The sequence below is a fragment of the Acomys russatus genome, chromosome 27 (genome assembly GCF_903995435.1).
Source record: "Acomys russatus chromosome 27, mAcoRus1.1, whole genome shotgun sequence".
NCBI lineage: Eukaryota > Metazoa > Chordata > Mammalia > Rodentia > Muridae > Acomys > Acomys russatus.
In genome coordinates this window covers 7,117,706-7,145,698 of record NC_067163.1, presented here as the reverse complement: position 1 = coordinate 7,145,698, position 27,993 = coordinate 7,117,706, and the positions used below count along the sequence as shown (strand labels likewise).

The 27,993-nt window shown below is 54.1% G+C and overlaps 1 protein-coding gene across 6 annotated transcripts in view; it reads right to left on the bottom strand.

The window, feature by feature from the left end:
• Positions 1–27,993, bottom strand: part of Mcf2l (MCF.2 cell line derived transforming sequence like) — a 106,232-nt gene that overhangs the window by 66,313 nt on the left and 11,926 nt on the right. The window contains exon 1 of one of the 6 annotated variants that reach the window (XM_051170010.1): positions 8,190–8,468. The exons of 4 other annotated variants lie outside the window; for them this stretch is intronic. In XM_051170010.1, the coding sequence (XP_051025967.1) occupies positions 8,190–8,262 (73 nt within the window). In that variant the 5' untranslated portion in view covers positions 8,263–8,468. Of the gene's footprint in view, positions 1–8,189; positions 8,469–27,993 lie in introns of those variants that run through there. One more of the 6 variants, XM_051170013.1, reaches the window with a different exon arrangement.

Below are 27,993 nucleotides of genomic sequence, written 5' to 3'. Positions count from 1 at the left end.
GTCCCGGGTTCTATAAAAAGCAGGCTGAGCAAGCCAGTAAGCAGCACCCCTCTATGGGCTCTGCAGCCACTCCTGCTTCCAGGTCCCTGCCTGCGCTGATGATGGACTATGATGTGGAAGTGAAGTAAACCCGTTCCTCCTCCAAGTTGCTTGTGGTTATGACGTTTCACCGTGGCAGCAGAAACCCTAACTAAGACACCACTGAGGAGTGAATTAGGCAGACACGGAAGAATGGAGCCAGGTGTTGGGCGTGGGGTGGCGTGATGATGATGATGATCAAAAATGACGGTTCCCATTTGTTTAACTGCTTTCTCAATGTTTTGTTTCAAAGGCTCTGAATATAGGAAGTGCTGCTGCACGAGACCACTCCTCTAATTGGTTCTGAGACAGGGACTTTCCCTGGGGACTGTGCGACTGGCCACAGCCTACTCCGCATGTGCTGTGGGGCTCTGTTGTCACTCTAGTGGTAGGGAAAGACGCAGGTGATGAGCAAGGCCACTGCCTCTGCCTCCCAAGGGGTGGCTTGGTCCCCTCCTGTCTCTGTAGGTCCTCTGTAGCCAGTGGTTCACAGATGGGCTCTGGATTTGGAACAACTAGAGGACGCCTGATGCTGGGAGTCAGGGAAGGAGGGTCAGGTCCTGTAATTGGATGCTGCCACTCCCATCTGCCTGGGCCCACACCAACTGCTGCTCTTCCATGCTGTCACCAAGCCTCAAACACTGCACTTGTCGGATGCCCTGTGACAGTTGTGATAGCTCTCACACTGCCTCTTCTGTCATGCCTAGGTGAAGCTAAGAAGCTCCCCAGACCCTCTTGACCCTTCAGGGAAAGGATCGTCTCCCTCTCTGTGTACAGCAAACCATTCTGCGGTTGTACCCTAGAAAGCCCTTTGCACGGGCCACCCCAATCACTCTCCACTATTCCATCTACTCATCAGTATGGACATCAGTGGACCCATGGCCCAGGGGATTGGGGTTCCTGTCTCAGCCCCCAAGCTCATGCAGGCTGGCTTGAAGTCATTCCAGCTGGTTCCTCAGAGCCTGATCCCATTTTGCCTCCCAAACCCTACCCTACAGCATAAGTGTCCCCAGTGCTGTTTTCCATCCTTGCAGCCATCACCCAGTTCAAGGACAAGGCTGTGTGGCCAGGGCTCATCTCCTGGCCTCATCACCTCCTCACTGTCCATGGCGCAGTGGCTACTGAGCCCTTTTAGTGGAGGTGATGGGCCTGGTTTTAGTAATGTTTACCTATTTGAACGTCAGCCTTACGTGAGCAGAGAGCACAGCTCCTATGTAGCCTGGTGGTCGTTAGGCCGGATGGCTGAGCACTGACTGTAGACAGCCACTGGGATCCTACCTCTGATGTCCTTGGCTTCACGGCATCCTCTGCTTCCACTGACAAGGGGGAAAAGCCAGGCAGTAGAACACTACACTGAGGTCTCATTTTGAAAACAAGTGGTGTCCCATAGGAAGTCAAGGCACTTACCAGCCAGCAGGCCCTTTCTAAGTGGGTTTGAGGAGAGAAGCCTTGTGCACTCAGCCCAGACCCAATGATCCTGACTCAGGAAATGGAAGACTGTCTCTGCTCTGACATGGGGTGGGAGTCACACACCCAGCTGGGGTGGAGTGCACAGTGCAGGGAGTTTCCTTCACAATGCATTCAAGTGTGTGAATCTGTGGGTGCGACCAGTGAATCTGACCTCATGGAGAGACCAATACCCCATTGGAGCTGGGAAGGTGCACAGGGAAGGCAGTGGAGAGTCAGTCGGCATGGCTGGCATGCTCAGCCTGCCCATGTTTCTGCTTGGCTCCTGGCCTGTGGCCTGTGCCTATGGGAAGATACAGAACAAAACGTGTTCTTCTGATGCTCAGGCTATAAAGACACTGTGGCGCCCTCAATCCCACTGGGCAACAGGATACTGGCCTTTCCCTGAAACGCCCCACTGCCTTCTACACAGCACAAGAGCTGGACAGAACTCTGTCAAACTTTAGCTTTCTTAGACGGCACACAATCACCTCAAGTCACCCAAGAAGGCATAGTGGATGGTGTCACATGGACCCAGTGCCCTCTGCAGTCATGCGCAGCAGCCACTCACTGGGTGAAGTGCAACACAGCACTCGTGGGAGGCTCATGGAGGGCCCTGGGCTTGGTCACCTCCATGCTCGGGAAGGCATCATATCTACTCACGAGACCCACCCCACTTCAGCCCACCAGCCTCAGAGGCTTTCTCAGCTGTGAAGCCCAGTGAGACGGACACATGGGAGTGATGCCTGGGGCCGTCCTCAAAGGCAAGAGGCCAGAAGTGTTCAAGGTTCTCACAGGGAGCAGAGTGAGTGCGCGTGTGCAGGCCTCTGCTGTGTGGCTAGCGTCCTGATACCCCTGGTCCTTCAGAGGACCACTGCGCTAAGTTTCCGTCACAGGGGCCCGCCAGCTGGGTGCCTGGAGCCTCCCCAGCATCTGGGCACAGGGGGCACAGGGGTGACTTTGAAGGATCTTCCTCCTCTACAGTGATGAAGGGCAACACGGCCACAGGCACTGTTCTGGGGAGCGGGGTCCAACCAGCAAGGTTCTGTCACCATTGACATTTGTCTTTGTTTTGTTAGGAAAAACCATTTCATTACAGTCAAGGGCTCTTCAGGGATCTGGGAAATCAAACTGTTTTTATAACGATAAAAGAGGTCACTTGTCGTCCCTGTTCTGAGCTTAGTTGTGTCCGTCTCAGATATGGTGGGGGCACTGTATATACCAGAGCCTGGCAGCCCCAGGGCCTTCCCACGGAGCTCACCCCAGGAAGAGGGGCTGTGTTTCACAAAGAAGCACCTTGGTCACCACAATGGGTTTGCCTTTTTTTTTCCCCTTTAAGTTAGTATTTTTAAATCTCTGGCAATGTTTCACTATCAACATTTGGCATCGAGCCTTTTGCAATTCTCAGTAAGTTTTAACAGCATAAGGGCCTGAGAGTCTGGCCATGATGAGTGACAGAGAAGGCAAGGCGCACGCATCCCACTGAGGCAGTTGCCATGACGGGTCCTGGGAGAGCTCAACACTCCAGCCCTGCCTTCCTTTCTCTCACCTGCCTGGCTCTGCCAGTCACAGCCCACAGTTGTGGCCTGTGGGGAAGGGCAGGGTGGGGAGAGGCCCTGGGCCTCTCCAGCTTCAGATGCCGCCTCCACCTACCACGTACCACAGATCAGGGTCCACCAGGAGGCCCTGGGTTCTGGGCAGGCTTTGGGCCTAGCTGCTCAGGATGTTCACTCAGCAAGGGACAGTTGATCGTGCGAGTGGGCGAGAGTGAGCTTTGTGAGAGCCCTGAATAGAGCACTGCGTGTGGCCTAGACTCAAGGGCCTCTGTGCTTAGGGCCACCCTGAGTTGCAGAGCAGAGCCTATGATGTGCCAGTCTGCTTCCGTCTTCCCCTCTTCCCTGCAGCCCCTGGTTCTTCCCTCTGGCCTCTTAAAGCCCATATGGCCCTGATGGTAGCTGAGAGCTCATTCTGGCCAGCCCCGCCCAGCTGCAGGGTATGCCTCAGCTGCCTTATCTCAGGACAGCTGGAGGCCAGGAAGCCCAGCCGGGCTGATGACCACACCATCGCTGTATCAGGAAGGAACTTGGCAAATGACAACTTAGGGCCCCTGACTCCCCATTACCAGCCTGACCTGAGATCACTGGAGGAGGAGGAATAAGAGACGCCAGCCTCTGCTCACCTGTATTAGGTGTGCCTCGTGCACACACTATGGACGGTACCCGACCATGAAAGGGGGACTCACCTCCCTTTCAGATGCAAACCAGCGAATGCTGAGCACAGGTCAGGAACTGCTCAAGGCTGCAGGGGAGGGTAGCACTGGCCCACAAACTCAGCCCCACGCCAGGACATAGCTAGCCTCAGCCACCACAGACCACGGCTGTCTCCCTTAGGCTGAGGGAGGTGAACCTGTCCAGCAAAGGGACCGAGGTGGGCTTGAGTAGGGCTCGGGAAGCACAGAGAATCCGATGGACACAGGAGCCTGGGAGTGAGCAGCCTTTCACCCCACAACGCAAGGACCTGGCTCACCTAACTGGGCAGACCCTAAGGGCATCCTTCAGCTGGGATCTCCTGGCGACCTATATTATCAATCGCGGCTTCATTGAGATACACGGACAAATAGACACCGTGTGGCTGAGGTATACAACACGAAGCATGCTCACACCTGAAGACCATTGCCACGCTCTCTCTATCACCTCAGTTACACCTGTGTCTGTGTGGTTACAAGAGTTCAGACTCACTCAGGAAATATCCCTCAACTCGGTATGAACCAGTGGTACCACGTAGAGCTTCAGTCAGGCTGTTCTGTGTAACTGGGACTTCGTATCCTTTGAACCCCCAACCCCAACCCCTCAGCTTCCTGGCACCCCACTCAGTACTCTCATTAAGTTTTAAGAGCGTAAACAGGTCTGACTCAGTGTCTGGGGGCCACAGACTGGCTGTGATGGTGGAGAGGTTGGGATGGCTGTACCCCCACTGAGGCATGGGTCCTTGGAGAGCATGCCTCTCCCCCTCTCTCTGCTGGGCAGGACTGCTCATCTGCACGGAAGGCTCTGCTCTATCGGTCACACTCAGGGGTTACGGAAGGACTCTGTGCTCTCTGCTCCTCATTCTCCTTGCGGGTGTGCAGCCTTTCAGGTCCCACACAGAAGGCATGGGAGCACACAGCAGCTCCTCCAGGCTGAGCTGCGTCTATGAACCACATCGTCTGAACCCATCACCCACGGATGGCACCAAGCCTGATCTACTTGGCTACTGCCGACATCTCAGTGAGCAGGACAGGTGTAGACCTACGAGTGGCACAGCTGGGTCATAGAGTATTTCTATTTTAGTGTGTTTTCTGTGAGGCCCTTGCTGCTCTGCATTCCCACCAGCAGTGACGCCTTCCTGTCCCTCCACAATCCTCTGTGTTGACCTCGAAAGGGAGAGCTGTGGACTCAGACTCCTGTTGGTGATGCTCCGTGTTTGACCTTGGTGCCTTGGTAGTATCCCTGCTATGCAATGCTGACTCAGAAGCTCCAGACACAAAGCAAACGGACACTGAAGCCGCCTGCAGGAGGGAGGGATGCATTCTAAGTACCATCCTTGCCCACCACGCGCTTCTGAGCACTGGGCAGTCTGCCTTTTCCTCATACGAAAGAGGGATGAGTGTTCCCACCTTGTGGGCTGGAGGCCACCATCTGGGGAGCACAGCCTGTGGCCAGTGCTAATGCTGCTGACAGCAGTACCCTGGCTTCATGAAGACATTGCCAAGTACACAGTGCCACCCTGCCCTTGGCCCACGGGGGCCGACAAGGGCCAAAGCTAAAAACACCAGCATGGTAGCTGCAGCTGAGGTCTCAGAGGCTCCCTGGCGGCAGTGGGTGAGTGCACAGGAGGCTGCGGAGAGGGGTCACCTTGGTTATGCCCTTGATCAAGATCACCACAAGGCAGTGACACCAGCACTCTACCAGCCTCTCCTTGGCCTTTCCCTCAAGGATGCCAGCAATGAAGCAGAGCCTAGGCAGTGACGGTGTCGGAATTCTTGCTGGTTCTTGCGGCACTCTGACCTTTCCTATGTATCCCTGATGAGACAGCCTAGGGGGACTAATGGTGAGATGCAAGGTCAGTGGGCACCAGGGTCTGGCCACCCTCCAAATGACTCAATACTTCAGAACCAAGCCCACAGCCCAGACATAAGAGGTGCTACCAAGATGGTTCCCATCCAAACAAGGCGGAGCCACATCCTGCTAATTGGATGCTCCAGCCCTTGCTTCCTATCGCTGCATCCTGCCCCTGCATCCTGCCCTTCATCCTGCCCTGCACGTCATCCATGCAGAAAGCTCGTGGTATCCCTTGGAGTGCGAGGCAGAAAGACCTGGATTCCAGATGCTGAGTTTCCAAACATGCCAGTCCAGGAGTCATGGCTGTTTGGCCATGCTCACCTCTGGGCTCAGGACAGGAAGAGCATGAGTCTTGGAACACATATCTGAAGAAGCATCCAGACTGTCCTGGCATGGTGAGGTACAGCATGTGAAGAGCGGTGGGGTAGAGCTACAGCATGACAGGTGCTGGCCAGGAGCCCACATGCCACCTCAGGGGATAACTGTGCCCCGGTACACACACAGTGGGCCTTCAGTGCTGATGCAGGCAGGGGTTGGCAGGGGCTAGCCCAGGCTGAGGGTTAGTGGCAGCAGGTGAGTGGGTGCTTTGTTCCCTTTCCTACCCATCCTAAAGCAATGACTTGTAGGCAGAATTGCTCAGTTACAGCTCAGAGAGGGCAGTGCAGAGACTCCTAAGCCACAAGCCCCTGCTCCCCAGGCAGAGAGCAATGTTTTGTTCCCACGGACACTGGGCTCCCCATGGCCTGGTGCTAAGAGCCTCCTGGGATGGGATGGATCCTGTCTGTGGTCCTCCCCTAAACTGCACAGAGGGACTCTTATCTCTATTAAGTCCTGAAAACAATTATATCAACCTTCACCAGAGAAGCTTCTCAAACAAAAACAATCACGGACACACACAGGGATGGCTGAGGGGGCAAGGGATGGCTGGGGGGGGGGGGGGGGCGAGGGGAAGGGGGAGACACTCAGAGATGATGAGCAAAATCAGTCGAGAAACCAGAGTATGGCAAGGAGAGACAGAGAGAGTCAGGCTCTGTGAGAGTGACAGTGTGCTATGGGGGTGGGGCTGGTAGGGGGGTCACACACACCTGTGGGCCTTAGGGATCACCGATAGGCGTGGGCTGAGTATGTATGCTCCAACATGCTACTCCCATTCTCCAGGAGCCATGATAACCTCATGGTTTCCCACCCTGGCTCGGGGGCAGGGCTCCAAGCCTGTTCCCCCTGAGTGCCCAGGCACTAACAAGCACTAGGTGCTGGGTGTCCACAGAAGAGTGTTTACTTAGAGAAACTACAGTTACAGCGGTCTGTGGTGGCGTTCATCACATGGACTACCTGCTGTTCTTTCAGAATTCTAACAAACAGTCCCAGAAGCCAAAGCAGAAACCCTAACCTTAGTCTACAAACCCCTGCAAAAGTCCTGCGAGTGGTGGATATCTTAAAGCTACAGCACACAATACAAATGCACCAAGAATTGAAAGGGAGCCGTAAGGATCTGGAGCTTCGCCTGGCTAAGAAACAAGCCGAAATCGAATGTGATTCTGTGTGGCCCCTTGCTCTGCCATGCTGAAGAATCCTCTACCGTGCGCTCTCTGTCCCCAGCAGCTTCACTGGAAAAATCAGATGTTCTATATTTATTTGTCATCATGGAGCTGAGGGCTGATTCATTAAAATTCACAAAAACCCCTTATGGGTCATGCATGCATCAGTGCTTGGCAGAAATACCACCAGGAGTCGTAACTATGACAAAATGCTTCAAAAGGAGTGCCCTTCCTCTCTTAGAGATAATGGAGGAACTCCAAGCTACTTCCTTTCTGCTGGGCCCGTTCTCTTTTTTCCCTGGGATGACTGTGCTCCGTTCCCTTGGGGCCCGTGCCTTTTAGTGCCAAAGCCCAGCACCAAGCAGCTAGCTCCGGCTCACAGCACCCACCCTCCCACAGAGGCACAACCAGCTCTGAATGAGACTACAGAAACCCCCAGGAAGCCGCCATCTCACTGCCCAAAGGCCACGGCCATCTAGTCCTGTATCCTGCTGCCCCCCTGGCTCTGGTGTCAAACGGGCAGCTGTGGGGCTAACACTTGCCAGGTCTTCCTGCTAGGAGGAAACCAAAGCCACGCTGCTGGCTCTGGCGGCATTTTTTTACTTGCCAGCCGGCATGTCCATGAAAAATCCTAAACAAAGGAGATCATTTGTTCCCAGCCTCCCAAGGTGTGCAGCCACCCTTCATCTGGGAGCAGATGAAACCGCTGCTGACCACAGGTAAGGTCTGAAGGGTATTTCCCAGACCCCAAGGACAAGGCATCACGTCCCGGACCCTGAGGGAATGGGCGGTTTTTCTCTATAATCTAGCCAGCCCGAGCCCCACCCCCATCTGTTCCCTGCTATAGGAACCACAAGCTTAAGAGTCCCCAGCCAACAATAGGACCACAGCACCAGAACAAGCCCACCTGGACTCTCGTCCCCCACTCAGTGGTCACACACATATCTGCCCCACCCCACCCCCTGCCTCTTACATCGATAGCAAACTCATTCCTGAGGAAACAGGGACCCAGCAGAGCCCTACGCACCTGCACTTGTCTTCAGCAGGAGCCACAGGGCCGTGACGTCCTGGGACAGTAGGGAGATGAGGCTCAAAGTCATACTGTCACCCTCACCACAGGTCAGGAGCCGAGGACCTGTTTGCTGGCAAGCCAGCCTGGGGTGCACAAAGGAAACCAGTGGAGCTCCATCTTGGGCTACTGAGTGGGGACACTACGCCTCCCTGGTTTTGCTACGCAGTGCTTGCCTCCGAGCGCAGAGGGCTGCAGCAGTCTGCGGCTGCTACAGCTCCTTGCACGGCCTCCTTGATTTGGATTTGATGTCCTGATTAAGGAGCTAGAATCAGCTCACTTATCCTGCTGCAGACAATTAACCGTTGAGTGTCAGGCAGCAGCTGAGTCCTGCCGGCTGCAGAGCCAGGCGCCTTGTTGTTTGTCTGGACCCTCCCTGCAGGGGCCCTATCTCAGTCAGGTTCTATCCACAGGGACAGCCGGGCACTGGGACCTAAGCCTTAGAGGCCCAGGCAGGTCCTACCCACCCACATAGCCCCAGGAGCAGGCCCTCAGCCACAGGAGCTCCAAGCAGAGGCAGGTCTGTCCATTCAGACAGCCCTTGGGCGGGAGGCTTCACATCCCCACACAGGCGACTGTTCTGGGTGTGACCCTCGGGTTCACCCATTCTCCAGGTGGTGGACAATGTGGTGGTGGAGAAGGGTCCAGAAATGGGGTCTCTTAGGCTCCAGGCCTAACTGCAGCCCAGGCTCACTTTACACCGTCTGTGGCCTCAGTTTCCCAGTGCGAAAGCCGGTGACATGAATGAGAATGCTCTCGCGGTGCTTTTGGAGACTCCATCTTCCTGAACAGGAGCCACCACCCCTGCCCTGAGGCTGCAGCCACCAGGTGGTCATGAGCAAACACAGTAAATCTGGAATCTCTCACTTGCCCCTGAGCCTGCTCCTCTGAACAGCAGCACCCATGTGACAGCCTCTGGGTCCCAAGTCCCCACCAGGGTCAGAAATCACCTCAGCAGCTATAGCTTCTTCAAACCTCTCACTCTTGTTGGGGTCCCCAATGTTATCTATGGCAAATTCTTCATTTCCTTCACCTGAGTCCTCTTGCCTTTGCACGGGCACTCTGGTGGCTAGGCACACATCCCGGGAGCTGACCCCAACAGGGCTTGCTTCACAGGCATCTGGTGTTCCTCCCTGCTACCAGGCTCCTAGTCTAGAATCTACCCTCAGCCTTCCCCTTGTCCTGACCCTGTCCTTGATGGTGATGTATCACCTGCCAGGTGAATTCTGTCAGTCTCATCTTTCTCCGCCTCTCCATCAGCATCTGTAGTCTGATAGGGTAACACTTGCTTCATCAGCTCACAGAGACAGGACAGCTGCTGGGGCCACCAGAGCCAGTCAAGGCATGAGTCATGGCACAGTGGGTTAGCAACCACCTTTTCCCTTGCCCAATGTCCAGTTCCCTCAAACTCAAGGCAGACGAGCGTATAACCCACCCCATGCACCTACTTTGTGGAGACATGTTCAAAGTTGCCAAGGTCCACCCCGACTGAGGCCACTGAAGGTCCATGGTCCCCTACTGTGCTTGAGCCCAAGGACAGTGAAGGCACAGGGTGACTTCAGGGACTCACATTGCAGCAGACACATCTGGAGTGAAAGCAACGGTATAGTTCTAAGAAGCAAGCCTCGTACACAGGGGCTTGCTACTCAGCCCAGAGGCAGGAGGAAGTGCAGGGCTGCCCTCTGCTGAGGAGGGGCCATGTGACAGAGGGAGGTGCCTGGAGACAGAAGCAAGACCTGTGGAGCTGGCCAGTCCCTTCTTGCCTGCTCTTCTCCCCCAGGGCTCTGTGTGTCCCCAGCCCTATGCCTGCCACACCTTAAGTGTGCACAATGACCAGAGATCTGCAGGGCATATGGCCCATCACTGGTTCATCGAGTGAGCAGCGTTCATGGGCATGGAGACCACACCCAGGCCCACTGTGACGCACAGAGAGGGGCCAGCTGCTACCCTGTGTCCATGCTTCGAGATGTTCTCGTGGTCCTGACCACTCCCTTCATGAGTTCTTTTCCCCTTCTAGGGAGAAAACTCAGTCACCACACTGAAGTCGTGTCTCTCCTTGCAGGTCCTGACCACTTCAGCTTGCTCCAGAAGGCCCAGTGTCTGACCTGTAGGCCACCATCCACCACCTGACTTGAGCAACTCCCTCCTTCCCTAAAGCCACAGCTCATGAGCCTTGCCCACACTTTCAGAATGACATAAAAGTGACATCTTACCATGCCAAGACCACTGTCCTGGTCTTATTTGCAGACTGTGTCTAGAGATACATCTGCAGCCCAGCCCCCAGCAGATTCATGGCCAAGTGCAAAGACTGGGGAGTACTGGAAGTACATTGAGCATTCGTCTGCATCCTACGGTGAACAACCAGACATGGGGAGCCCCACTGCAGGTGATGTCAGAGAAGAGCAGGTGACAGCCTAAATCCATTCTGGGTCTACAGTAAGGCACAGCGCACAGCCATAGTGGGATTCCTAGAAACTGCTATGTCTTTGTTGAATACGGTCAGAGAAGCCGACAGACCTTGGGAAAGAGCCCACTGGGAGGGGGATGTGCTCCATTACAGAAGTGCCCATGTACCCGTTGTCATTTAGGTCCTAGGGACACAAGGGACTGAGATGGTCAAGGTTCAGCTCCACAGAAAGCAGATTCCCAGGTAAGGAAGAAGCTCCTCTGAGCTTATGCTGTCTTTCCAGGGTAGGGCACATCTCCTGAAAGCTGGGAGAGAACACTTCAAAAGCACACTTCAAACCCTGCACTTGTTTCCCAACCCACACTCTTCTTCTTCTCCAAGGTCACCTTTCCTGAGGGCAGCCCCTCTTGCCCTCTGAGCCCACTCCTTGTGTGAATCCAAGAACCCCCTTTGCTGCACTGTGTGTTAGCATGAGTGTGGAGAGTATCTGTGTGAGTGGCCAGGCCCCATGTGGCTAAACTCTGTTCCCATCTTTTCTTTGCTTTGGGTCACTGTCCCCAGAGCATGCTATGCCACAGATGAATATCAGACACTGACTAGGCCTCGGGGAGCGGGGGTTGGTGGGGCGGTAGGAGTGGGAAGCACAGAGCCACTGTACCAACATGTCTCTAGGAGCCTCCTCCCTGCTTTCCTGTGGTCCTTAAAGGCTTGGGGATGACATGACTCCCAGGCAACTGGTGACTGGGGCCTTGCCCTTGTGGCAGCAATCATGTGCTGTGTTCTCACACTCCCGTGCTTTGTGACAGGCCCTAAAGCGTCCTTCATCACACCAGGGAGAAACCCTCCTGGCTTTCCCCCCAGCGATGATGAACTCCGTGAAGGGAAAGTATGGTTCCTCAGCATGTATGTGTTCAGGGACGTGCTCCAAGAGCCCTGTTTAAGACTACAGGAAAGCGGCAAGGCCAAGGGCAGGAAAGAATTTCTTGGTCAGCCTCTAGGGCCAGACCCAGGGTCTAGGTGGCTGGGTAGCCCTATAGACGCTCCATGGGAGGAGAGCCTAGAGTGTGGGGACAATGGCTTACTTGGTCTGTGACTGCTTTCTAACACTCAGGGACAGCTGGACCATGAGGCCCACCCACGGAGGGTCACAGCCTGGGAAGCAGCTGAGACGCGTGTACCGCTGGGCCATGGCCAGGAGTCAGTGAGCTGCAGGCCCCTGGCAGACGGAGGAGTTTGTCACACTTTTCAAAGACTGGGGTGACAGCTGTCATTTCATGTCATTTCCCCATCAGATGCTCCACAAGGACACCCACACCCACACCCTCGAGGATGTGAGCCCGGGGCCCACACTTCCCACCCAGTGGAGACCCAGAGCTTTGCCACCAGGGCAGAAAACTCTGCAGGGGAGTTGTTGGCTTTAAGATACGCACATCACTCAGTGTGTTGGGGGAGGGGCTCTGCTGACAGCAAGGCCTTTTGCACCTGTGACAAGAGGGAATTTGAGGGCTAAGGTGTGGCTGAGCAGAAGAGCCCTTGCCTGGCATGTGCAGGGCGCTGAATTCCATTTCCAGTCACACAGAGACACACACTATACTATACACACACACAGACACACACACACACACCGCAGACACTCACACATACATCAAACACCATACCCCCCCGACATCACACATATGCACATGTGCACCCATATACAGACATACACATGTACACACACACCAGACCACACACACACATAAACACTCTCACACACACACTCACAGACTCACACACACATACACCATACCACACACAAAGAAACACAAAAACATACACAGACAAATGCAGACACACAGACAGACATATGCACACACTGACACACAGATGCATACACAGAGGCAGGCGCGCGCACGCGCGCGCACACACACACACACACACACACACACACGTAATTTGACATGCCTCCACCTGACAACACATACAGGGAAGCTGGTGAGCCAGAGCACAGGTCCTGCAGGGACTGAAGACTCAGGAAGAATGCTGCAGAAGGCCCTGAGGAGGGAGAGCCTGCCTTCCTGAGGCTCCAACTACACTGTTCACTCACGGTGGCACTCACCTTTCCAGTGCCACAACCCTTTAATACAATGTTCACGTTGTGGTGACCCCCTCCAACCCGCAGCCATGAGGGCATTTTGTTGCTGCTTCATCACTGTGCTCCTGCTGCTGTTATGAAACCTAACGTAAATATCTGACCTGCACGACATCTGATACACAACCCTGGAGTGGGTGCAACCCACAGGCCGAGAGCCACTGGGTTAAAAGTTTGGAAATTGACTGTTATGTCTGAATTCACCTCTTCACTGAGAAGAACTCCAGGCCCTGGTGCCCATGAAGAAGGGGAGGCTGGACCTCCTTATTTATGTGAGGAAACAGCATTATCAACCAGATTTCAGTATTTGGCACATAGGACTTCAACTGTCCTAGTTTACAAATATTTATTTTATTTTTAGTTACGTGCGTGCGTATGTGTCTGCGTGGGGACAGGTGCACGTGAGTGCAGGTACCTGAGGAGGCTAGAGGTATTAAATCGCGCACGCTGGAGTTACAGGTGTTTGTTAGCCACCCAGTGTGGGTTGCTGAAAACCGAACTCAAGTCTTTTGTGAGAACAGTGTTCGATCTTAATCTTTTGGGCCAGAGGTAGCATATTCTAAACATATACTTTAAGTGATCGATGTGGATCAGTCCGTCCCAAAAGAACTAGAGCCTGGGACATGTGTGACCAATGATATGGGCTGCTGCCACCAAGTTGCACCTGTCCTCCAGGTGAGTCCAGAGGGCCAAGCCTCCACACAGAAGACCGAGCTAGGGACAGGTAATGGCATTACACCTTCTGCTCTGTCCTAAAGCAGATTCTTCCTGCTCCCAGCAGAGCACCCCGTCCCGAGGTCATCGGGGTCCTGCATCCTCTACACACTGTAGACACACAGGGCGCCCGAGGGATAAACGTTCTAATGCATGGAATTCAGAGTTCTGGGAGGAAAACAGGTGCATTGTGACCAGGGCTGGAAACCCCAGAACAGCTTTTCACTCAGTGAGACAGTGCAAGGAAACAGTACCATAGTCAGAGACCCCAAATACCTCAGAGGAAGAGCCAATCTCACCCCGGCGCGGCAGTGCAGCCTGAGAGCCATCAGCACCACCGAGGCCAGCCCTTTTGTCCGATTCCAAACACATGCCGCGGCTCACCTGTGAGACCATGTCCCCAGGGACCTCCACCCAGCCTCCTATCCCTACCCGTGGCTTTCCACACTGTCTCCACTTCTGAGCCTCCTGACCTTGGAAGACAGTCATTGGGTATTTTTATGTTTATATTTTGTTTGTGTACCTTTTTCCAGTGTTTTTCATGGATTTAAGCTTTTTTCCTCTTACAGCAGCGATGAGCAGTGGAAGGAAGGGTTCTGCTCGCCTTCAGCTGACCTTCACTTCTCATTCCTGTCTTTTACAGTGTCTGTGACAGTGGTTAATGTTATCAACTGATGGGATCTAGGACCTAGGAGATGAACCTCAAGGCATGTCTGAGTGGAGTTCCTTGATTGAGTCAGCTGGCATGGGAAGAGGCGCCCAAATGAGGGGTCTGCACCATCCCATGGGCGGGGGTCCCAGAATGAATAAAAAGGAAAAGGCGAGCTGAGCACGAGCAGCCATTGCTCGCCGCTCCCCGGCTGCAGGTCTAAGTGACCAGCTGTGTCAAGACCCTGCTGCAGGGCCCTGCCCACCATGACAGGCTACCCTGGAGCCAAACTAACCCCTCCCTTCCTTCCCTCTTTCCTTCCTTCCTTCCTTCCTTCCTCCCCCTCTCTCTCCTTCCCTCCTTCCTTCCTTCTCCCCTTCCTCCCTCCCTCCCTCCTTCCTTCAGTTGGTTTTCTTTTTCTTGGTATTTCATCATGACAACACAGAAAGTAACTAACACAGCATCCCTGACTGTGGAGGTGGTATTTACAGACAACAGGGGTGGAAACAGGGAGGGGCCCCAGGCCTGAGACTGAGCCTGGAAATACCCCGAGCCTTGGAAAAATGTACCACCAGGCCTAGAACCAGCTTCCTGGAGGCCACAGAGCAGAGTCACCAGCACTGTTGCAAGCCCACCCATGCCCATCTTGATTAGCTAAAGAGGAAGACCCAACAGAGAAATCAGAGACACATGTCCCAGGGAACCAGTGGCTTTGGATGATCCGCGCTTCCCTGAGCTTGGAAGAGGCCAGCAACCCAAGGTCCAGTGGGCTTAGGATGGCGAACCATCTCTCACCCACCCCGGGATTCAGGAGGGGTAGCTCTGTAGGACAAGGGAGAGGCCATTGGCCCAGTACCAAGGCTGTAGGCAGAGCAACCACCTCTGAGGGACAGCTGCATCTCACGAACCAAGCAATGCGGTGAGGCCGGCAGCTGTAGGCAGATCCACATCTCAAAAAGCAAACACAGGTGGGACTTAAGTCAAATAAAAAAGGCCACAGGAGCTGGGACACAGAGGGAGTGGCCATGTCTGTCTTCCAGGATGCTCCCAGCACACCAGACACTGTGGCCACAGGAACAACAAGGGTGGGACAGGAGATACCTCTGTTGGGGTGTCAGACAAGACTCCTTGGACAGTGCTGTCAACCTTTGTACCCTAAACCTGTCCCAAGCCTGCTAGCTGAAGCTCACCTGCTCTCACAGGTGCCAGGATTCAGGCTGGTTCACAGAAGTCTCTAGGTTCTCAAAAGGACCAGAGGTCTCAGTCTCAGGACCCACCTGAGACTTCTGGACTCCAGGTTGACGAGAAGTGGGGAGTTGTTTTGCCTTGATCTCCCTACTCAGGACATGATGGATTCTATGCTCCTGCAGGCTCCCGGCAGCTACTGCTGCTGCAGGTGAGTTGGGTAAGACCCAGCCCAGTTGCTGAATAGCCCCGTGGGAGTGGCCCAGGCTGCTGGTGCCAACCCAGCGAGGCCAGCTTCCTTAGGCTGCCTGGATACACCTGGGAGGGTGAGAGCTGATCAGTTCCACCCAGCTGTCAGGGTGTGCCTGGAGGTCTGAGCTGAAGTTTCGTGGGGGTGGCAGAAGGGAGGGTGAGGCCCAGGATCCCAGGCCAACAGCACTGGGCTGTGCAGACAAGAGACACAACAGCCTGTGCTGAGCATTGTGGGCTGGTGTCTGGAAGCCTGGATTCGGTGCTGCCTGAGGCTACTCAGATCTGTGTCCACAGGGGTAAGGTTGAGGTGAGAGGTTGCGAGCTGCAGGAGAGGGGGGATGGCAAGCTACATACACACTGAAAACACCCATGATGTATGAGAAAACCATGGAGCAGGTGCTGTCTGGCTTGGTTCCACTGCTCTGGAACCAACCCGGCAGTGAGGGTGGGAGGGGGAATAGCATGAAGGCCAGAGGGCATAGAGTTGGAAAGTGGAGTGTGAGATGGGAGAGCTAGTGGGTGGGGAAGGGAGAGATGGAAATACTGAACAGGCAAGGTGGCAGGAGGGAAGGAAGGAAGGAGGAAGATGGGAGGGCACTGGGGCAGGGGATACAAGAAGGACAGGGCAGAGAGGTGAAAGGGCAGGGGCAGGGGCATAGAGAATTCACTGGATGACCACAGGAGGAGGAGGAGGGGGAGGGAGGAAGGAGAAGGGAGGGGAGGAGGGTGGGGTGTGGCTGCAGTGGCCACTCTCTTGCCATCAGAGACCCTCATTGCCAGCTGGAGAAGAGCATTTTTAAAATTCCATTCTTATCGGGGCTGAAGAGATGGCCCAGCAGCTATGAGCACTGTCTGCTCTTCCAGAGAACTCAATTTCCAGCACCCATGTAGTGGCTCAGAACCATCTGGAAATCCAGTCCTAGGGGATCCATGCCAGATTCTGGCTACTGAAGACACCAGGCATGTATGTGGTGCACAGACATACATGCAGGCACAACACTCACTCATATACATAAAGGAAATAATTTTTAAATTTCCATTGTTATTCTGAGCTCCCATCTAAGCTGATGTGTCTTCCTCCTAGGGCTACCCACCCACCTGTTAGCTACAGACCGGTGCTCAGTGTGAGATGCTCAGTTAACCTTGGGGACCAGAGGTCAGGTGACTGGGGGAGAGATGAAGCAGTTGGAAGAAGGCACCAGCAGTGTCCCCGTGGTCCTTGCTGCCTGGTCATGTGGAGGCTGGTCCTGTCATGCCTGCCCACTGGACCTCCATTTCCATCACTGATATCAGGGCACCAGAGTGCGGTGGGAGGGCAGGAGAACAGCTGAAGCCTTATCACTCATGGGGCAGGGGACAGGACTGGCTGACATCACAGTCTGCCTGTCCCCTTCCCCCCAGCTGACATCACAGCCTCCCTGTCCCCCCAAGTCTCATTCACCTCTATGCTCTCTTGAAACTGTCCGCACAGGTCACCAGGCAGAGTGTACCTTCCATAGGCAAGCAGCCCAGAACTGAGACTAGCATAGCAGAGTCTAGCCAGGACTCTTCACAGCTACCCAGGGGAGACACAGCTTGCATCACACAGTGGCCAAACAGGGACAGGCAAAAGGGCAGTTAGAGCTTGAAGGCGACAGGGTCCTAGATAGACTGGAAGTCAACAGAGGTAACGCCCATGATGACCAGGGGCAGGGTGGCTGGTGGGCACCAAGCTTGCACTGGGCACCACCATGATTCCTCTGTGTTGTGTTTTTGATGCTTTTCGCCATGCAAACAGACATGTTCTTGAGCAAAGTATAGGCTCTGGCACCAACAGCCTAAGTCCCCATCTGCTGGGCACCAGCCATGGTCCCCATGTGCTTCTGAGAGCCTGTCTGTGCTGGGGAGGGTGGCAGCCACTGCAGGTCAAAGGGATGCTGCTGCACATGTGTGGGCCAGCACTGCCTGCCTCCCTCCCACCCAGTGGCTCCTGGGAGAGGTGAACAGAGGAAAATGACATGAGGGGTGTACACTGTAGGTGACCTGAGGAGACCACAGCAGTGTCCTGAGCAGGAGACTGTGCACTCTACCTATTCTCTAGGGTAAGGGGCACAGTGTGGCCTCCACAGGTGTTTGTAGCTTTGAAGCGGGGCACTATCCCCCAGAGAGCTGGGCAACTCAAGTAGCTGGGTCTAAAGGAGAATTTGTTTTTTGGTTTTTGTTGTTGCTATTGCTTTGTTTGTTTGTTTGTTTTGCAGGAGGGTTGTTTGGTTTGGTTTTTCAAGACAGGGTTTCTCTGTCTTAGTCTCTGCCTTGGCTGTTCCGAACTTGCCCTGTAGACCAGGCTGGTCTTAAATTCACAGAGATCCACCTGCTTCTGCCTTCCCGAGTGCTGGGATTACAGGCATGAGCCACCGTGCCCAGCTCTAAAGTACAATTTAAGTGTTTCAGAATGCTAAAAGTATTTTTCCTTCCTCAAACATTTTTATAGGCACAGCTGACAGATTCATGTGAGGAAAGGCCCCCTTGGGCCCCCAGAGCAGGTCCTGCCCAAGGCTCCAACACAGAACATACATGTAGCGTTTCCAGATCCACCCTTAGTGTGCCCCCAAGCTCCCTCCTTAGTTTTGTCTTATTCAAGGAAGGAAAAAAAAAAAAAAAAAAGCCAGTGGTGGAGAAGTGAGTCTGAGGCCATCTTCCCTGTGTCCTCAGAACAGCCCCTCATGTCAACTGTGCCAAGAGCCAGGCTTCCTTCTCAGATGCTGTAGCCAGTCTCACTGGCTGCAGTGTGGAATCAGCAGGGGTGCAGCTTCCTGGATCTCATACTGTGTCCCTCAGACTTGTACTAACTCCTCGCATTGACTACATTATGGGCCAGTGCAGTCTTATGCCCTCCCCCCAGTATACAGTTTCTTCCTCTCTCTCCATTTCCTTCCCTTGCCACCCATCCCCCCATCACAATCCCATCTTTTCTCCATTGCTAGATGCAACTCTCAATTCAGGGATCCCCAGTTTTTGGCTCCTGGGTAGTTTCTTTCCATCAGTCAACATGCAAGAACTTCCTAGAAGCCAGCGTGTAACACATCAGATACAAACATCTGACAAGATAATCCTGGTGGGTCCTAAGCGACGGCTCCTCTGTCCTTCCCTGCATCTAAGGTTTCTACAGTTCTGGAAAGATCTCTCATTCCATCTCTGTGTAAAGCCCCATGGTGACCTTGTGTGTAAGTCAAGGTTCTGAACTGGAATTGAGACTAGACCCCACATGTTGGACTCATCCAGGAGCCACAGCCCCACGTGTCTGGTGTCTGCTGCCTTCATGTCTACACTAACAAGTGACTGCCTCACTCTGATGCTTGTCCTCCAAGCCCATCCCGGATCCTCCTCTGGCCTCTGCCAGCACAATCCTCCAGCGCAGTCTCCCCATATTAGGACTGCCCTCCCCCCTTCCCTCCCTCCCTCCCTTCCCTCCTCTCTTTCTCCTCGCCACCCCCAAAGGCAGAGCAAGTGATAACGTCGGCCATCTTGTCAGAGAGGCCCCAGGCTACCTCAGGACTGTTGAGACACTTCGTCATCTGCAGCCCTGGGACCTGGCTTCTTGCCTGGTGAAAGCAGAGCCAATGTTGCTGCTGGAGGTGAATAGGCTTGCACTTGGCCTAATCTCTGTGCGCGGCCTGTGAGATGCACACACCGACTGTGGAGGGCAAGCATCTTCTTTTATCTTGTTAGAGCTCAAACACACCTCAGCAGTAAGCACTTTTGAAACCCAGAGCTGAGCACTGGGGTTTCAGGGTCACCCTGCTGTCAGTGAAACAGAGCCTGCAGCACAGTGTAACAGGGTGCCATGACAGTGAAATGGTGGGAGGATTACGGGCCCTTTCCCCCAAAACACTGGACATCGGATTCATTGGGGGGAAGGATGATCCACTGGGCAACCACGTCCCATGTCACTTCCTCTGGTTCAGCCACTGGCCCAACACTTAGCCTCCAAAGGGTGCACAGGCTTCCAGCATTTGCCCTGGGGCCCACGGTCTCCAGACCCTCGTGGATGAGGAGGGGTGAGTCCTTGAAGGCTTCTAGGCCATCAGGGAAGCAGCAGCGGACAGCAGCTCGAGACATAAACTGCAGCCCCCAGTGGCCATCTTACAGACAAGCACGTCCAGAATCAGTCCTACCCACAGAAGCAAGAGCCATACAGGTCTAGACATGCTCCTAGGTAGTCACCGTCCCCAGTGGATGTGGGCAAATGTCCCTGTGTGAGGAAAAGGTTCAGATGGCACTGGAGGGACAAAAGGAGAAATTTTAATAAGAAGCTTTCTGCATGGATTGGATGCCACCACAATGGGGCCCTGCTGGGCACACACGGGAAGGCCAGAAGCCCCAGGTGGGTACGCAGATTAGTAATGAATGCATAAGCAAAGAAAAGCATTGCTTGGACACAGGAAGTTTTATGTCAACTTTCTCATTCTCGGTTCATCATTAGTCTGGCTTTTCAAATTCACAGCCCCTTTCTGGGCGGGTGAGGCGGGCACAGCCTGGAAGCAGTTCACAGGATGGCTGTCAACGTCCTGGCTGACATCACTTGGTGGTACAGTGTTTCTTATCAAGTGGGGCGCAGAGGCCTGCATGAGCTTTTCCTGCTGGTTTCACTAGCTGGCTCTGTCTGTCCCCAAAAAACCAGACTTCCTCAGAGACAACTCTCCTGACCCCAGCACAAGTTGGCCTGCTCTTTAAACACAAGATGAGGTTGCAGGCTTGCCAGGCTCCTGCTGTTTGGGGAGAACATTCGGTTCCTAAAATGCTGTGGTGCAGAGTCTAAGAGTGAGGGCCTCAGCTTTTTTCTCCCTTGCCATAAATATGCCTTTCTTGGGTAAGAGTGTCACACATGCTCACAGAGAGGCCACATATGCTCACATAGAAGGACATCACAGAATCACACATTCCCCCAAGAGCCTGCAGGACAAAGCCTGGCTCCACCCTGGGCACCAGAGCACACAGTGACTGCCCCACCTGTGCCCTCCTGTTCTTTCACACATGGTGGATGCATGTTTTTATGGTGGCAGGTTGGCTCCCCAGAGGCTGATCTTAGCCATATTTTCTTGCCATATATTAGAAAAAACAAACACAGTAGACAGAGAATGTAAACAGAGCCCAGAAGCTGCTGTGCCCACATGGCAAACAGCAAATGTCTATTATTGGACCCTGTCACATTTGCTCTGAGTCACAATGAACTTCTCAGAGCCAAGGACAGCCACCCAATGTGCTGGAGAGCCACGGCTGGGAAGCTCCCTCCCCAGCCCTGCCATACCCCCTTAGCTGTTCTGCAGACACAGACCCCTCAAAGTGCCTCCCTATGCCTCACAGGCTCACGCAGGTGTACAAAGGGCTCAAACTATTTGGGGACCCTTGTCCCACTTTGGCTGCAGTTCGATCAACTCCTTCTCTTGGGTCGACTATGATGGTTCAGAGACTACCTCTGTAGTAATGGGGTGAGCCACTTCGTGCTGGCCAGACACGTTTACACACACGTCTGGCTTGGCCCTTCCTAGTCCTGGTTGGGTTAGGAGCCTCGGCCTACAGGTGAACTCACTGTGAACAAGCTGGTTCATATACTGCTCCTCATATACATCAAGGAAAGAGCACCAAACACACTGTGCAGGGGCAGGGAGGTACTGGCGGCCCCATGGCGGGGCTGGCAATGTCTACAGACTGTGGGGCCCCTCCTCGGCCCTTGCTCGCAGGGGGAGTTTCTACGTTAGGGAGGGCTCTGCCAGGCTGCAGGATGACACTTTCCATTCTTGTTGGGCCACTGACTCAGGCCTTACTCCCAGCAGCCTGGGAAGAGAGCAAGCAAGCAGCCTCTGCCCCTGTCCGAGGCAGCACCTCTGTGGTTTTATTGCCAGGGGAGCCTTGGGCAACCAGGATGGGAAGCTGAGGAAAACACAGAGAATATAGGCATGAGTAGAAAGTGTCCTGTGCTAACATCCCTGGGGCGGTTCTGGTAATCCACGTAGACAGGAAGAACTTGGCCACGTCCCAGAGCCCCTGCTGCCACCTAAGGGGCTGCAGGCAAGTCCATCCTGTCAGCTTAGGGCCGTGCTTCTCAACCTGTCGACTCTTTAGGGGTCAAACAATCCTTTCACAGTGGTCCCTTAAGACCATCAGAAAACACATGTCTTTACGTTATGATTCACAACAGCAGCAAAATTACAGTAATAAAGTAGCAACAGAAATGGTTTGTTTTTGGGGTCACCTCCACATGAGGAACTGTATTAAAGGGTCGAAGCGTTAGGGAGGTTGAGAACCACTGGCTCAGACACTGTCGCTGGGATGCTCTGAAGGAAGTCCAGGCTTCAGAGACCCTGGGTGGAGTCACTTCCCTCTGTGAGTGTCCCACAGCAGGCCAGCTGTGGAGGGAGTTTGCACACCGTGATCTGTACTTGATGGTACATGCCATGTCTGTGGCCCAGCCTCGTGCCCTGGGCCTCTCGTGCCCCCTCATATCCAGACACTCTCAGGCCCCTATTGATGGGGAAACTATAGTCCCCTTTGCCAGGGTAATCTCACATCATGGATGCGTTGTGGTCTCAGTCAAGCACTATGATTTCTGTATCCAGAGATGGGTTTGCTCACCCAAAACCCTCCTGGAGTTCACCCATGGAGAACGCAACTCCCCAGCCTCAGCTTTCCGGAAGGAAAGGCTGTTCCTATTTTACAAACAGATAGATGAAACTTCACAGTTGAACTGCCTGGAGTCTGAACCCCACACACAGAGCCCCAGTCCTCACGGGTCAAGCTTGCCTGACAGTGCCACTGTCTTGAACACCCCTCTTAGGAGAGATGGCTAGAGCCACAAAACGCACAGAGAAGCATTTGGGGGACCTGGCACTAGCTGTCTTTGCCAAGCCTTCTCTCTTACTGTCCACAGAGGCTCCAAGAAGTGTTTCTGACAACCACCCCTCTCCACTGCCTCACCTGTCACACGTATACACCAGTGAGCTCTGTCAAATGCTCGGCTGGGTAGAATGTGACTGAACCCCAGGCACGGCCCACCATCCAGCCTTCTAAGAACTCAGGCCCAAACCACATATGCAAGATGGGACTGCACGTGATGCCCACTCTGTCTGCTGGACACTCAAGGCTAAAGGAAGGACCTTTTTGGACACTGTGACAGATGTGTCAGCGTATTGCAGCTCCCCAGAAAGCTGATCATAAGAGTTCTTGGTGGCTTCCTACACTGGCCAGCCTGCGAAGTGTTGTTTACTCTTGGTAGCCAATGGCACAAAATAATTGAGTGACAACTATGGGGTGAAAACTCATGTACCCCAAACCCCACCCTAGTGGCCTCAGATCCAAAGGGGACACAGGAACTAGGAGACCACTTCCCTCGTCAACCCAGTACCAGCCGCAGAGTACCCACGCTGCATACTCCCTAGGAGGACCTCAGGACTTACCCTCAGCCAGGGAGCGTAGCCAGGAGCACCATTCAGAGTAAATGTAATAGAGTTTCATTTCTGCCACGGAAATCCAGACAGGACACCTGTGCGCCATGGCCACGCTGCGTGTGTGCTGTGTTCCCCAGGCACCCGGAGCACCTGACCGTACTCACCAATCGCACGAAGGGCGTCCAGGCTCTAGCTTTCATTTCCCCATTAACCAGGATGGAGCACTATAAGGTGATCGCTCTCACAAGGCTAACATCCCCTCCTCGCCCCACCCTGTGTATTTACACAGGGACTCCAGGCTGAGGCAGCCTGCAAGCAGCTTTGGGAAAAGGGAACAATTAAGCCATTCTTGCCAGCTTGAAGTACAGGGACTCAGCTGGGGACAATTTCCATTTACAGTGATGGACGAAAAGGGTTGCCATTCCCAGGGTAGGGTGGCAAGTGGAGCCAATGGAGCATACCAACAAGAGGTTAGAGGGGTCCTCTGCTGTTCAGAGGAGAAGCCACAGCAGCAGGACGAGCCTTGTTCCTTATAGAAAAGGAACAGACAGAGGCGCGTGGGGTGAGGGTCTACCTGGCCTCTTCCTTTCTCCAGCATTTCATTCAATACGAGAGCTTTAGTATACAAAGAACTGCCCCATCCAGGGCGCAGACAGCAGTGGTATCAGGCACATGCTCACACAGCCAATCTACCGGACAGTCAGGACCTGACGAGGCGCAGGCGCACAGGGCCTCGGTGAAACAAGGGGCAGCTGGGAAGCCGACCTCTCTGCCTCGTGAACCGGGCGAGGATAACTCCTGAACCCTACCAGCAGCACACAGAGGCGCCGCCTGTACTTAGAGACTTCAAATCTAGTGACTGGCAGCCCCCAGCACGCAGATATCAGGAACGCCATGTCCCCGAGGCCAGCAAATGCACACTGTGGGCAGTGCAGGGTCTGGGTAGGTGTGTGCTGTTACTTCCACATTCCTCAAGGACAGACACACTACAGGAAACCCAAAGATAACACATAGGGGCCCCTCAGAGACCCCCAGAAGGAGCCTGCAGGGACCCTGGTACAGGCGGGATGGGGTTTCTGGGCCTCTCCAGCCGCCACTGTCCTCGGTCTAAGCAGGTAGCCAGTGGTCTGGAGCTGAACCCACAAAGTCCATATGTAGTTACCACAAAATTATACCTTCAAACAAGCCGCCTGACATTTTTAAAAATGGTAACAACCCCAGATTTCCTCAGGCCAGGAAAAGCTTTCTTACAAACAAGTTGTAGGAGCACGGTGAGGAAACGTCTCTCACCAGTGTTTCCCCTTTGAACAAAAGCCCTATAAATCAAACGGGAGGCTCCTCCCACCTCAGCAACCTGCCAGCTCTCAGCAAGCTTGCTTTAGAGTTGGGGGAGGGGCAGGGTGGCCATGCCCTTCTGCTGGCTGTCACTTCGGAAGCATGGACACCAGGAGTGTGGATATAAACGCCCATGGGCCGGAGCACCGCACCAGTGGTCCAGCCTCACACTGCACTTCACACTTGGAATAGTAAGTCTGTCTTCTACAAACATGGTGACTCCTGGGCTGAGCCAGGGAAACTTCAGCGCAGTGGCCTGACCGTCCACCATAGGAAGGTCACCTGTCGTATAGTAACCAGGCGGGACAGACGTGGTTCCCGCCTGGTAGGGGCTCTCCCTGCCAGCACTGCTGGAAGGAATCCCACTGAACACACAGGTTTTAGTATTTCTAGCTGGCTGCTATGGAACACCAACCTAGGAGCACTAATCCTCTTAAAGAAATTTTTAAAAATTCCAAACATGGTATTCCCTGAGAATTCTTACAAATCTGTATAAACTGCTAAAGAACAGGTTTCTCCCAAAATTCTTTACAGAACAGCTTTCCTTCTCTCCTGACCTTATGCCCATTTCCCCTTTCATCTTGGCTACCAGGGAGCTCAAAAGTAAGTACAAGAGTGATCAAAGTAACCTCAGAGCCCCAAAAACCTTTGTGGTATTTCTGCATGTGTGGTGTTTGAGTGTGATGTGTACATGTGTTCTTGTACGTGGTATGCAAGTGTGACATGTACATGTGTTTGTTCTCATGCGTGGTGTGCAAGTGTGACATGTACATGTGTTCTCATGCATGGTGTGAAAGTGTGACGCATACATGTGTTCTCATGTGTTGGCAGGTGCACTTGCAGGCCAGAAGTGGACACAGAGCAGTTCCCCCATTGATCTCCACTTTGTTTATTGAGTTAGGGTCTCTTGCTACACTGTGAGGCAGGGCCACTACGTCTGATGGTTCCCACAAGGTTCACCAATGCCACCCAGTCTAGCCGGAGGCTTACTGCTGCGACCTGCCATGCCTGCCTGGTTTTACATGGGTTCTGGGGGTCCAAATTCTGGTCTTCGTGCATGCCCAGCTGAACCATCCTCACAGCTGTTTATCTGCTCATTTTAGTTAACTCTGGCTCTGTTTACACTGTCTGTACCAACCTCACATATGTTTTCATAGAGTCTAGAGTCTTAATAAGACAGTTTTTCTTGGCTTAACTGAAATATGGCCCTAAATACAGCAGAGCAGAGGGGACACCACTGTCCTCCACTGTCGGCTTTGGCTTTGTTTTCGAGTGTCTCAGCAAAGGCTGATGGCCAGGTATCAACCCTAACGTCTGGGTAAACTGATGACACCCCCCTTCAGGTTTATCAGGAAATTATAACCTTCAGCCCCACTTCCCACCACGCCATCATAAACACAGCAGGGAAGAGGTGTGGGGAGTCTGACTCTGACTCGTGGTCTGCCTTCAACCTGATTTTTGTCAATGCTGAGCGGCAGGGCCGGGGGCGGGGGTCTGTGCATGACGGTAGAGACCAGCACAGGTTGAATGGGGAGGGGTGCAAGAGAGGGGAGTAGAGGTCAGACATGGCCCAGCAGTGCTGAGAAGCTGCAGGAGGCCACACCCACCCAGGCCACTGGTGTCACAGATCCACTGTGTCCTGATCACTGCACAGGTGGTGGGTGGGGTTAACCGTCAAGAGGCCGCACTCTCTGGTGGTCCGCCCTGGGTGGGGGCTCCCTGGGCTCAGCTGCAGCCCACGTGGAAGCTTTAGGAGTGGAGTGTACAGCTGGGGCCTCACCCTGACTTACTGAGCTTGTGAAGGGCAGTGTCCCACCCAGCTGAAGGCTTCTGTTCAGTATCTGAAGTGAATGAGCCCAAATTGTGATGCTGCGTCCCAGGGCCACCTCTGCCACTGTGCCCTCCCCACTGCATTGCACTTAATGCATCTTAATTTTTCCACTATTCATCAAGAAGCATCAACTAAAAAGCGCCCCACAGTGCTTTAATGAGCGGGGCTGGCAGAGCTTCCCTCACGAACCCTCGCAGTGCAGCCTCTGGGCGTCTACATGCTGCTGAGGTGAGCACCAAGTCTCGCCCTCTTCCGTGGGCCCGGCTTTTCTGGTTTAGAATCACCTCAAGGCTGCTGCCATGGTCCAGGGGAGTCACATGCAAACAAAATGCTTTCCCTAATCTCCAGGAAACAGTTCCCCCCGGACTTTTGTGATGAGAACACTAGCTCTGTCCAACTCCTTTGCCAGTTCAGACAACCTACCCCTCAGATCCCACCATTTCTCTTTGTCCGTCAAGTGGTGTCCTTGTCACCTGGCTGTTATCAAAACTCCAACTCTGTGTCAGCGACCCGACCCACAGCATTACTTCTCATGATACATACATAGAAATGCACAAGTCCCTAGGAAGACTCCATGTTCAAAAGGCCATGTCACATGGAAAAACGGGCCTGGGGCTCACTGCCTGCTCAGGTGCTCAGCATGGACAAGCGAGCTCCTGGCTGTTGGAACCGCTACAGACCTGAGCTCTACCGATCCCAGCCACACCTGTCTAAGATGCACGTGCGCCAGGAGCGAGCTCATCAGACAGACCCCGCTGAGACACAGATGGGGAGACAGGACCAGGAAGGCACCTGAGAACAGATGTCAACACCCTTAGCAGCTAAAGCACACAACTCTGTGGCCCAGGGACAGCGAGTGACATTTGAGGAACATCAAACCTGGCCCAATATATCCCATTTTGTTGGGGAGTACTCTGAGGCTTCCATCTTAGAGTCTCCCCACATCCATGTTTAGGGGCTGCAGAGGCAGGAAAGCCTGGTGCGGGGGCACTGAGCATTGTGGCAGGTGCCAGGGTTAGCCCAGCCTCTGCCATGCCCCTGCCCTGCTCTCCCAAGGCATTGTGCTGGGCAGCTGTCAGGGCCTCAGCAGGGTTATCTGTGCCAGTCCAGCAGAGCTTGGCGAGACCCACCGTGCTAGGGATGCTTTCCGTAGCCACACAGGAGGCCAAGTGCCCTCTTCTGGCCTGCTGGGCTCATGCTGGGTCTGCAGCCTGCATGCTGAGACCTGCAGCCTGAGGTGGAGGGGGGATGAGCTTTAGTTTATGGATCCCCAAATGGCTTGCCCCCTTTTTGTGGCCTGAGGTGCTATCAAGCCAGCTCCTCCTGGGCCCTTTACCCTTCCCCAAGCTCACACAGATCTAAGGTGGACACTAGGAGGTGCTGGTCCTTTGTGTCCACAGTGGGACTATACCTTGGGAATTCTACCCTGACACCCTAAGAATGCTACATGAGCCTGAGGTCAGAGGTCACTGCTGCCCCAGATTCCCGGCAACCTTCCCATTCCCAGGCTCCTGGAGGCAGAGAGTCTTGGGTTCTCTGCCAGGACCAGAAGTCAGCCGCGAGGCACTTCCCCAGCTCCAGCAACTGCAACATCCCCACTGGATGCTGATTGGTAAAACTTTAGTCCAAGATTGAGAATTTGAGCAGGCTGAGCAGGTGTGCTGCTCCAGAGAGAAACTGAACAGGGGGTGGGGGTGGAGGTGGGGTGGGGGTGGGGTGGCAGTGGGATACAGCTACTGTGAAGACAGGACTGGTGGGGACATGGAGTGACAGATAGCCTGCTCCATCTGGGGACATGCCCCTCTGGCCCTCCAGATAATGCATCATGAGCAAG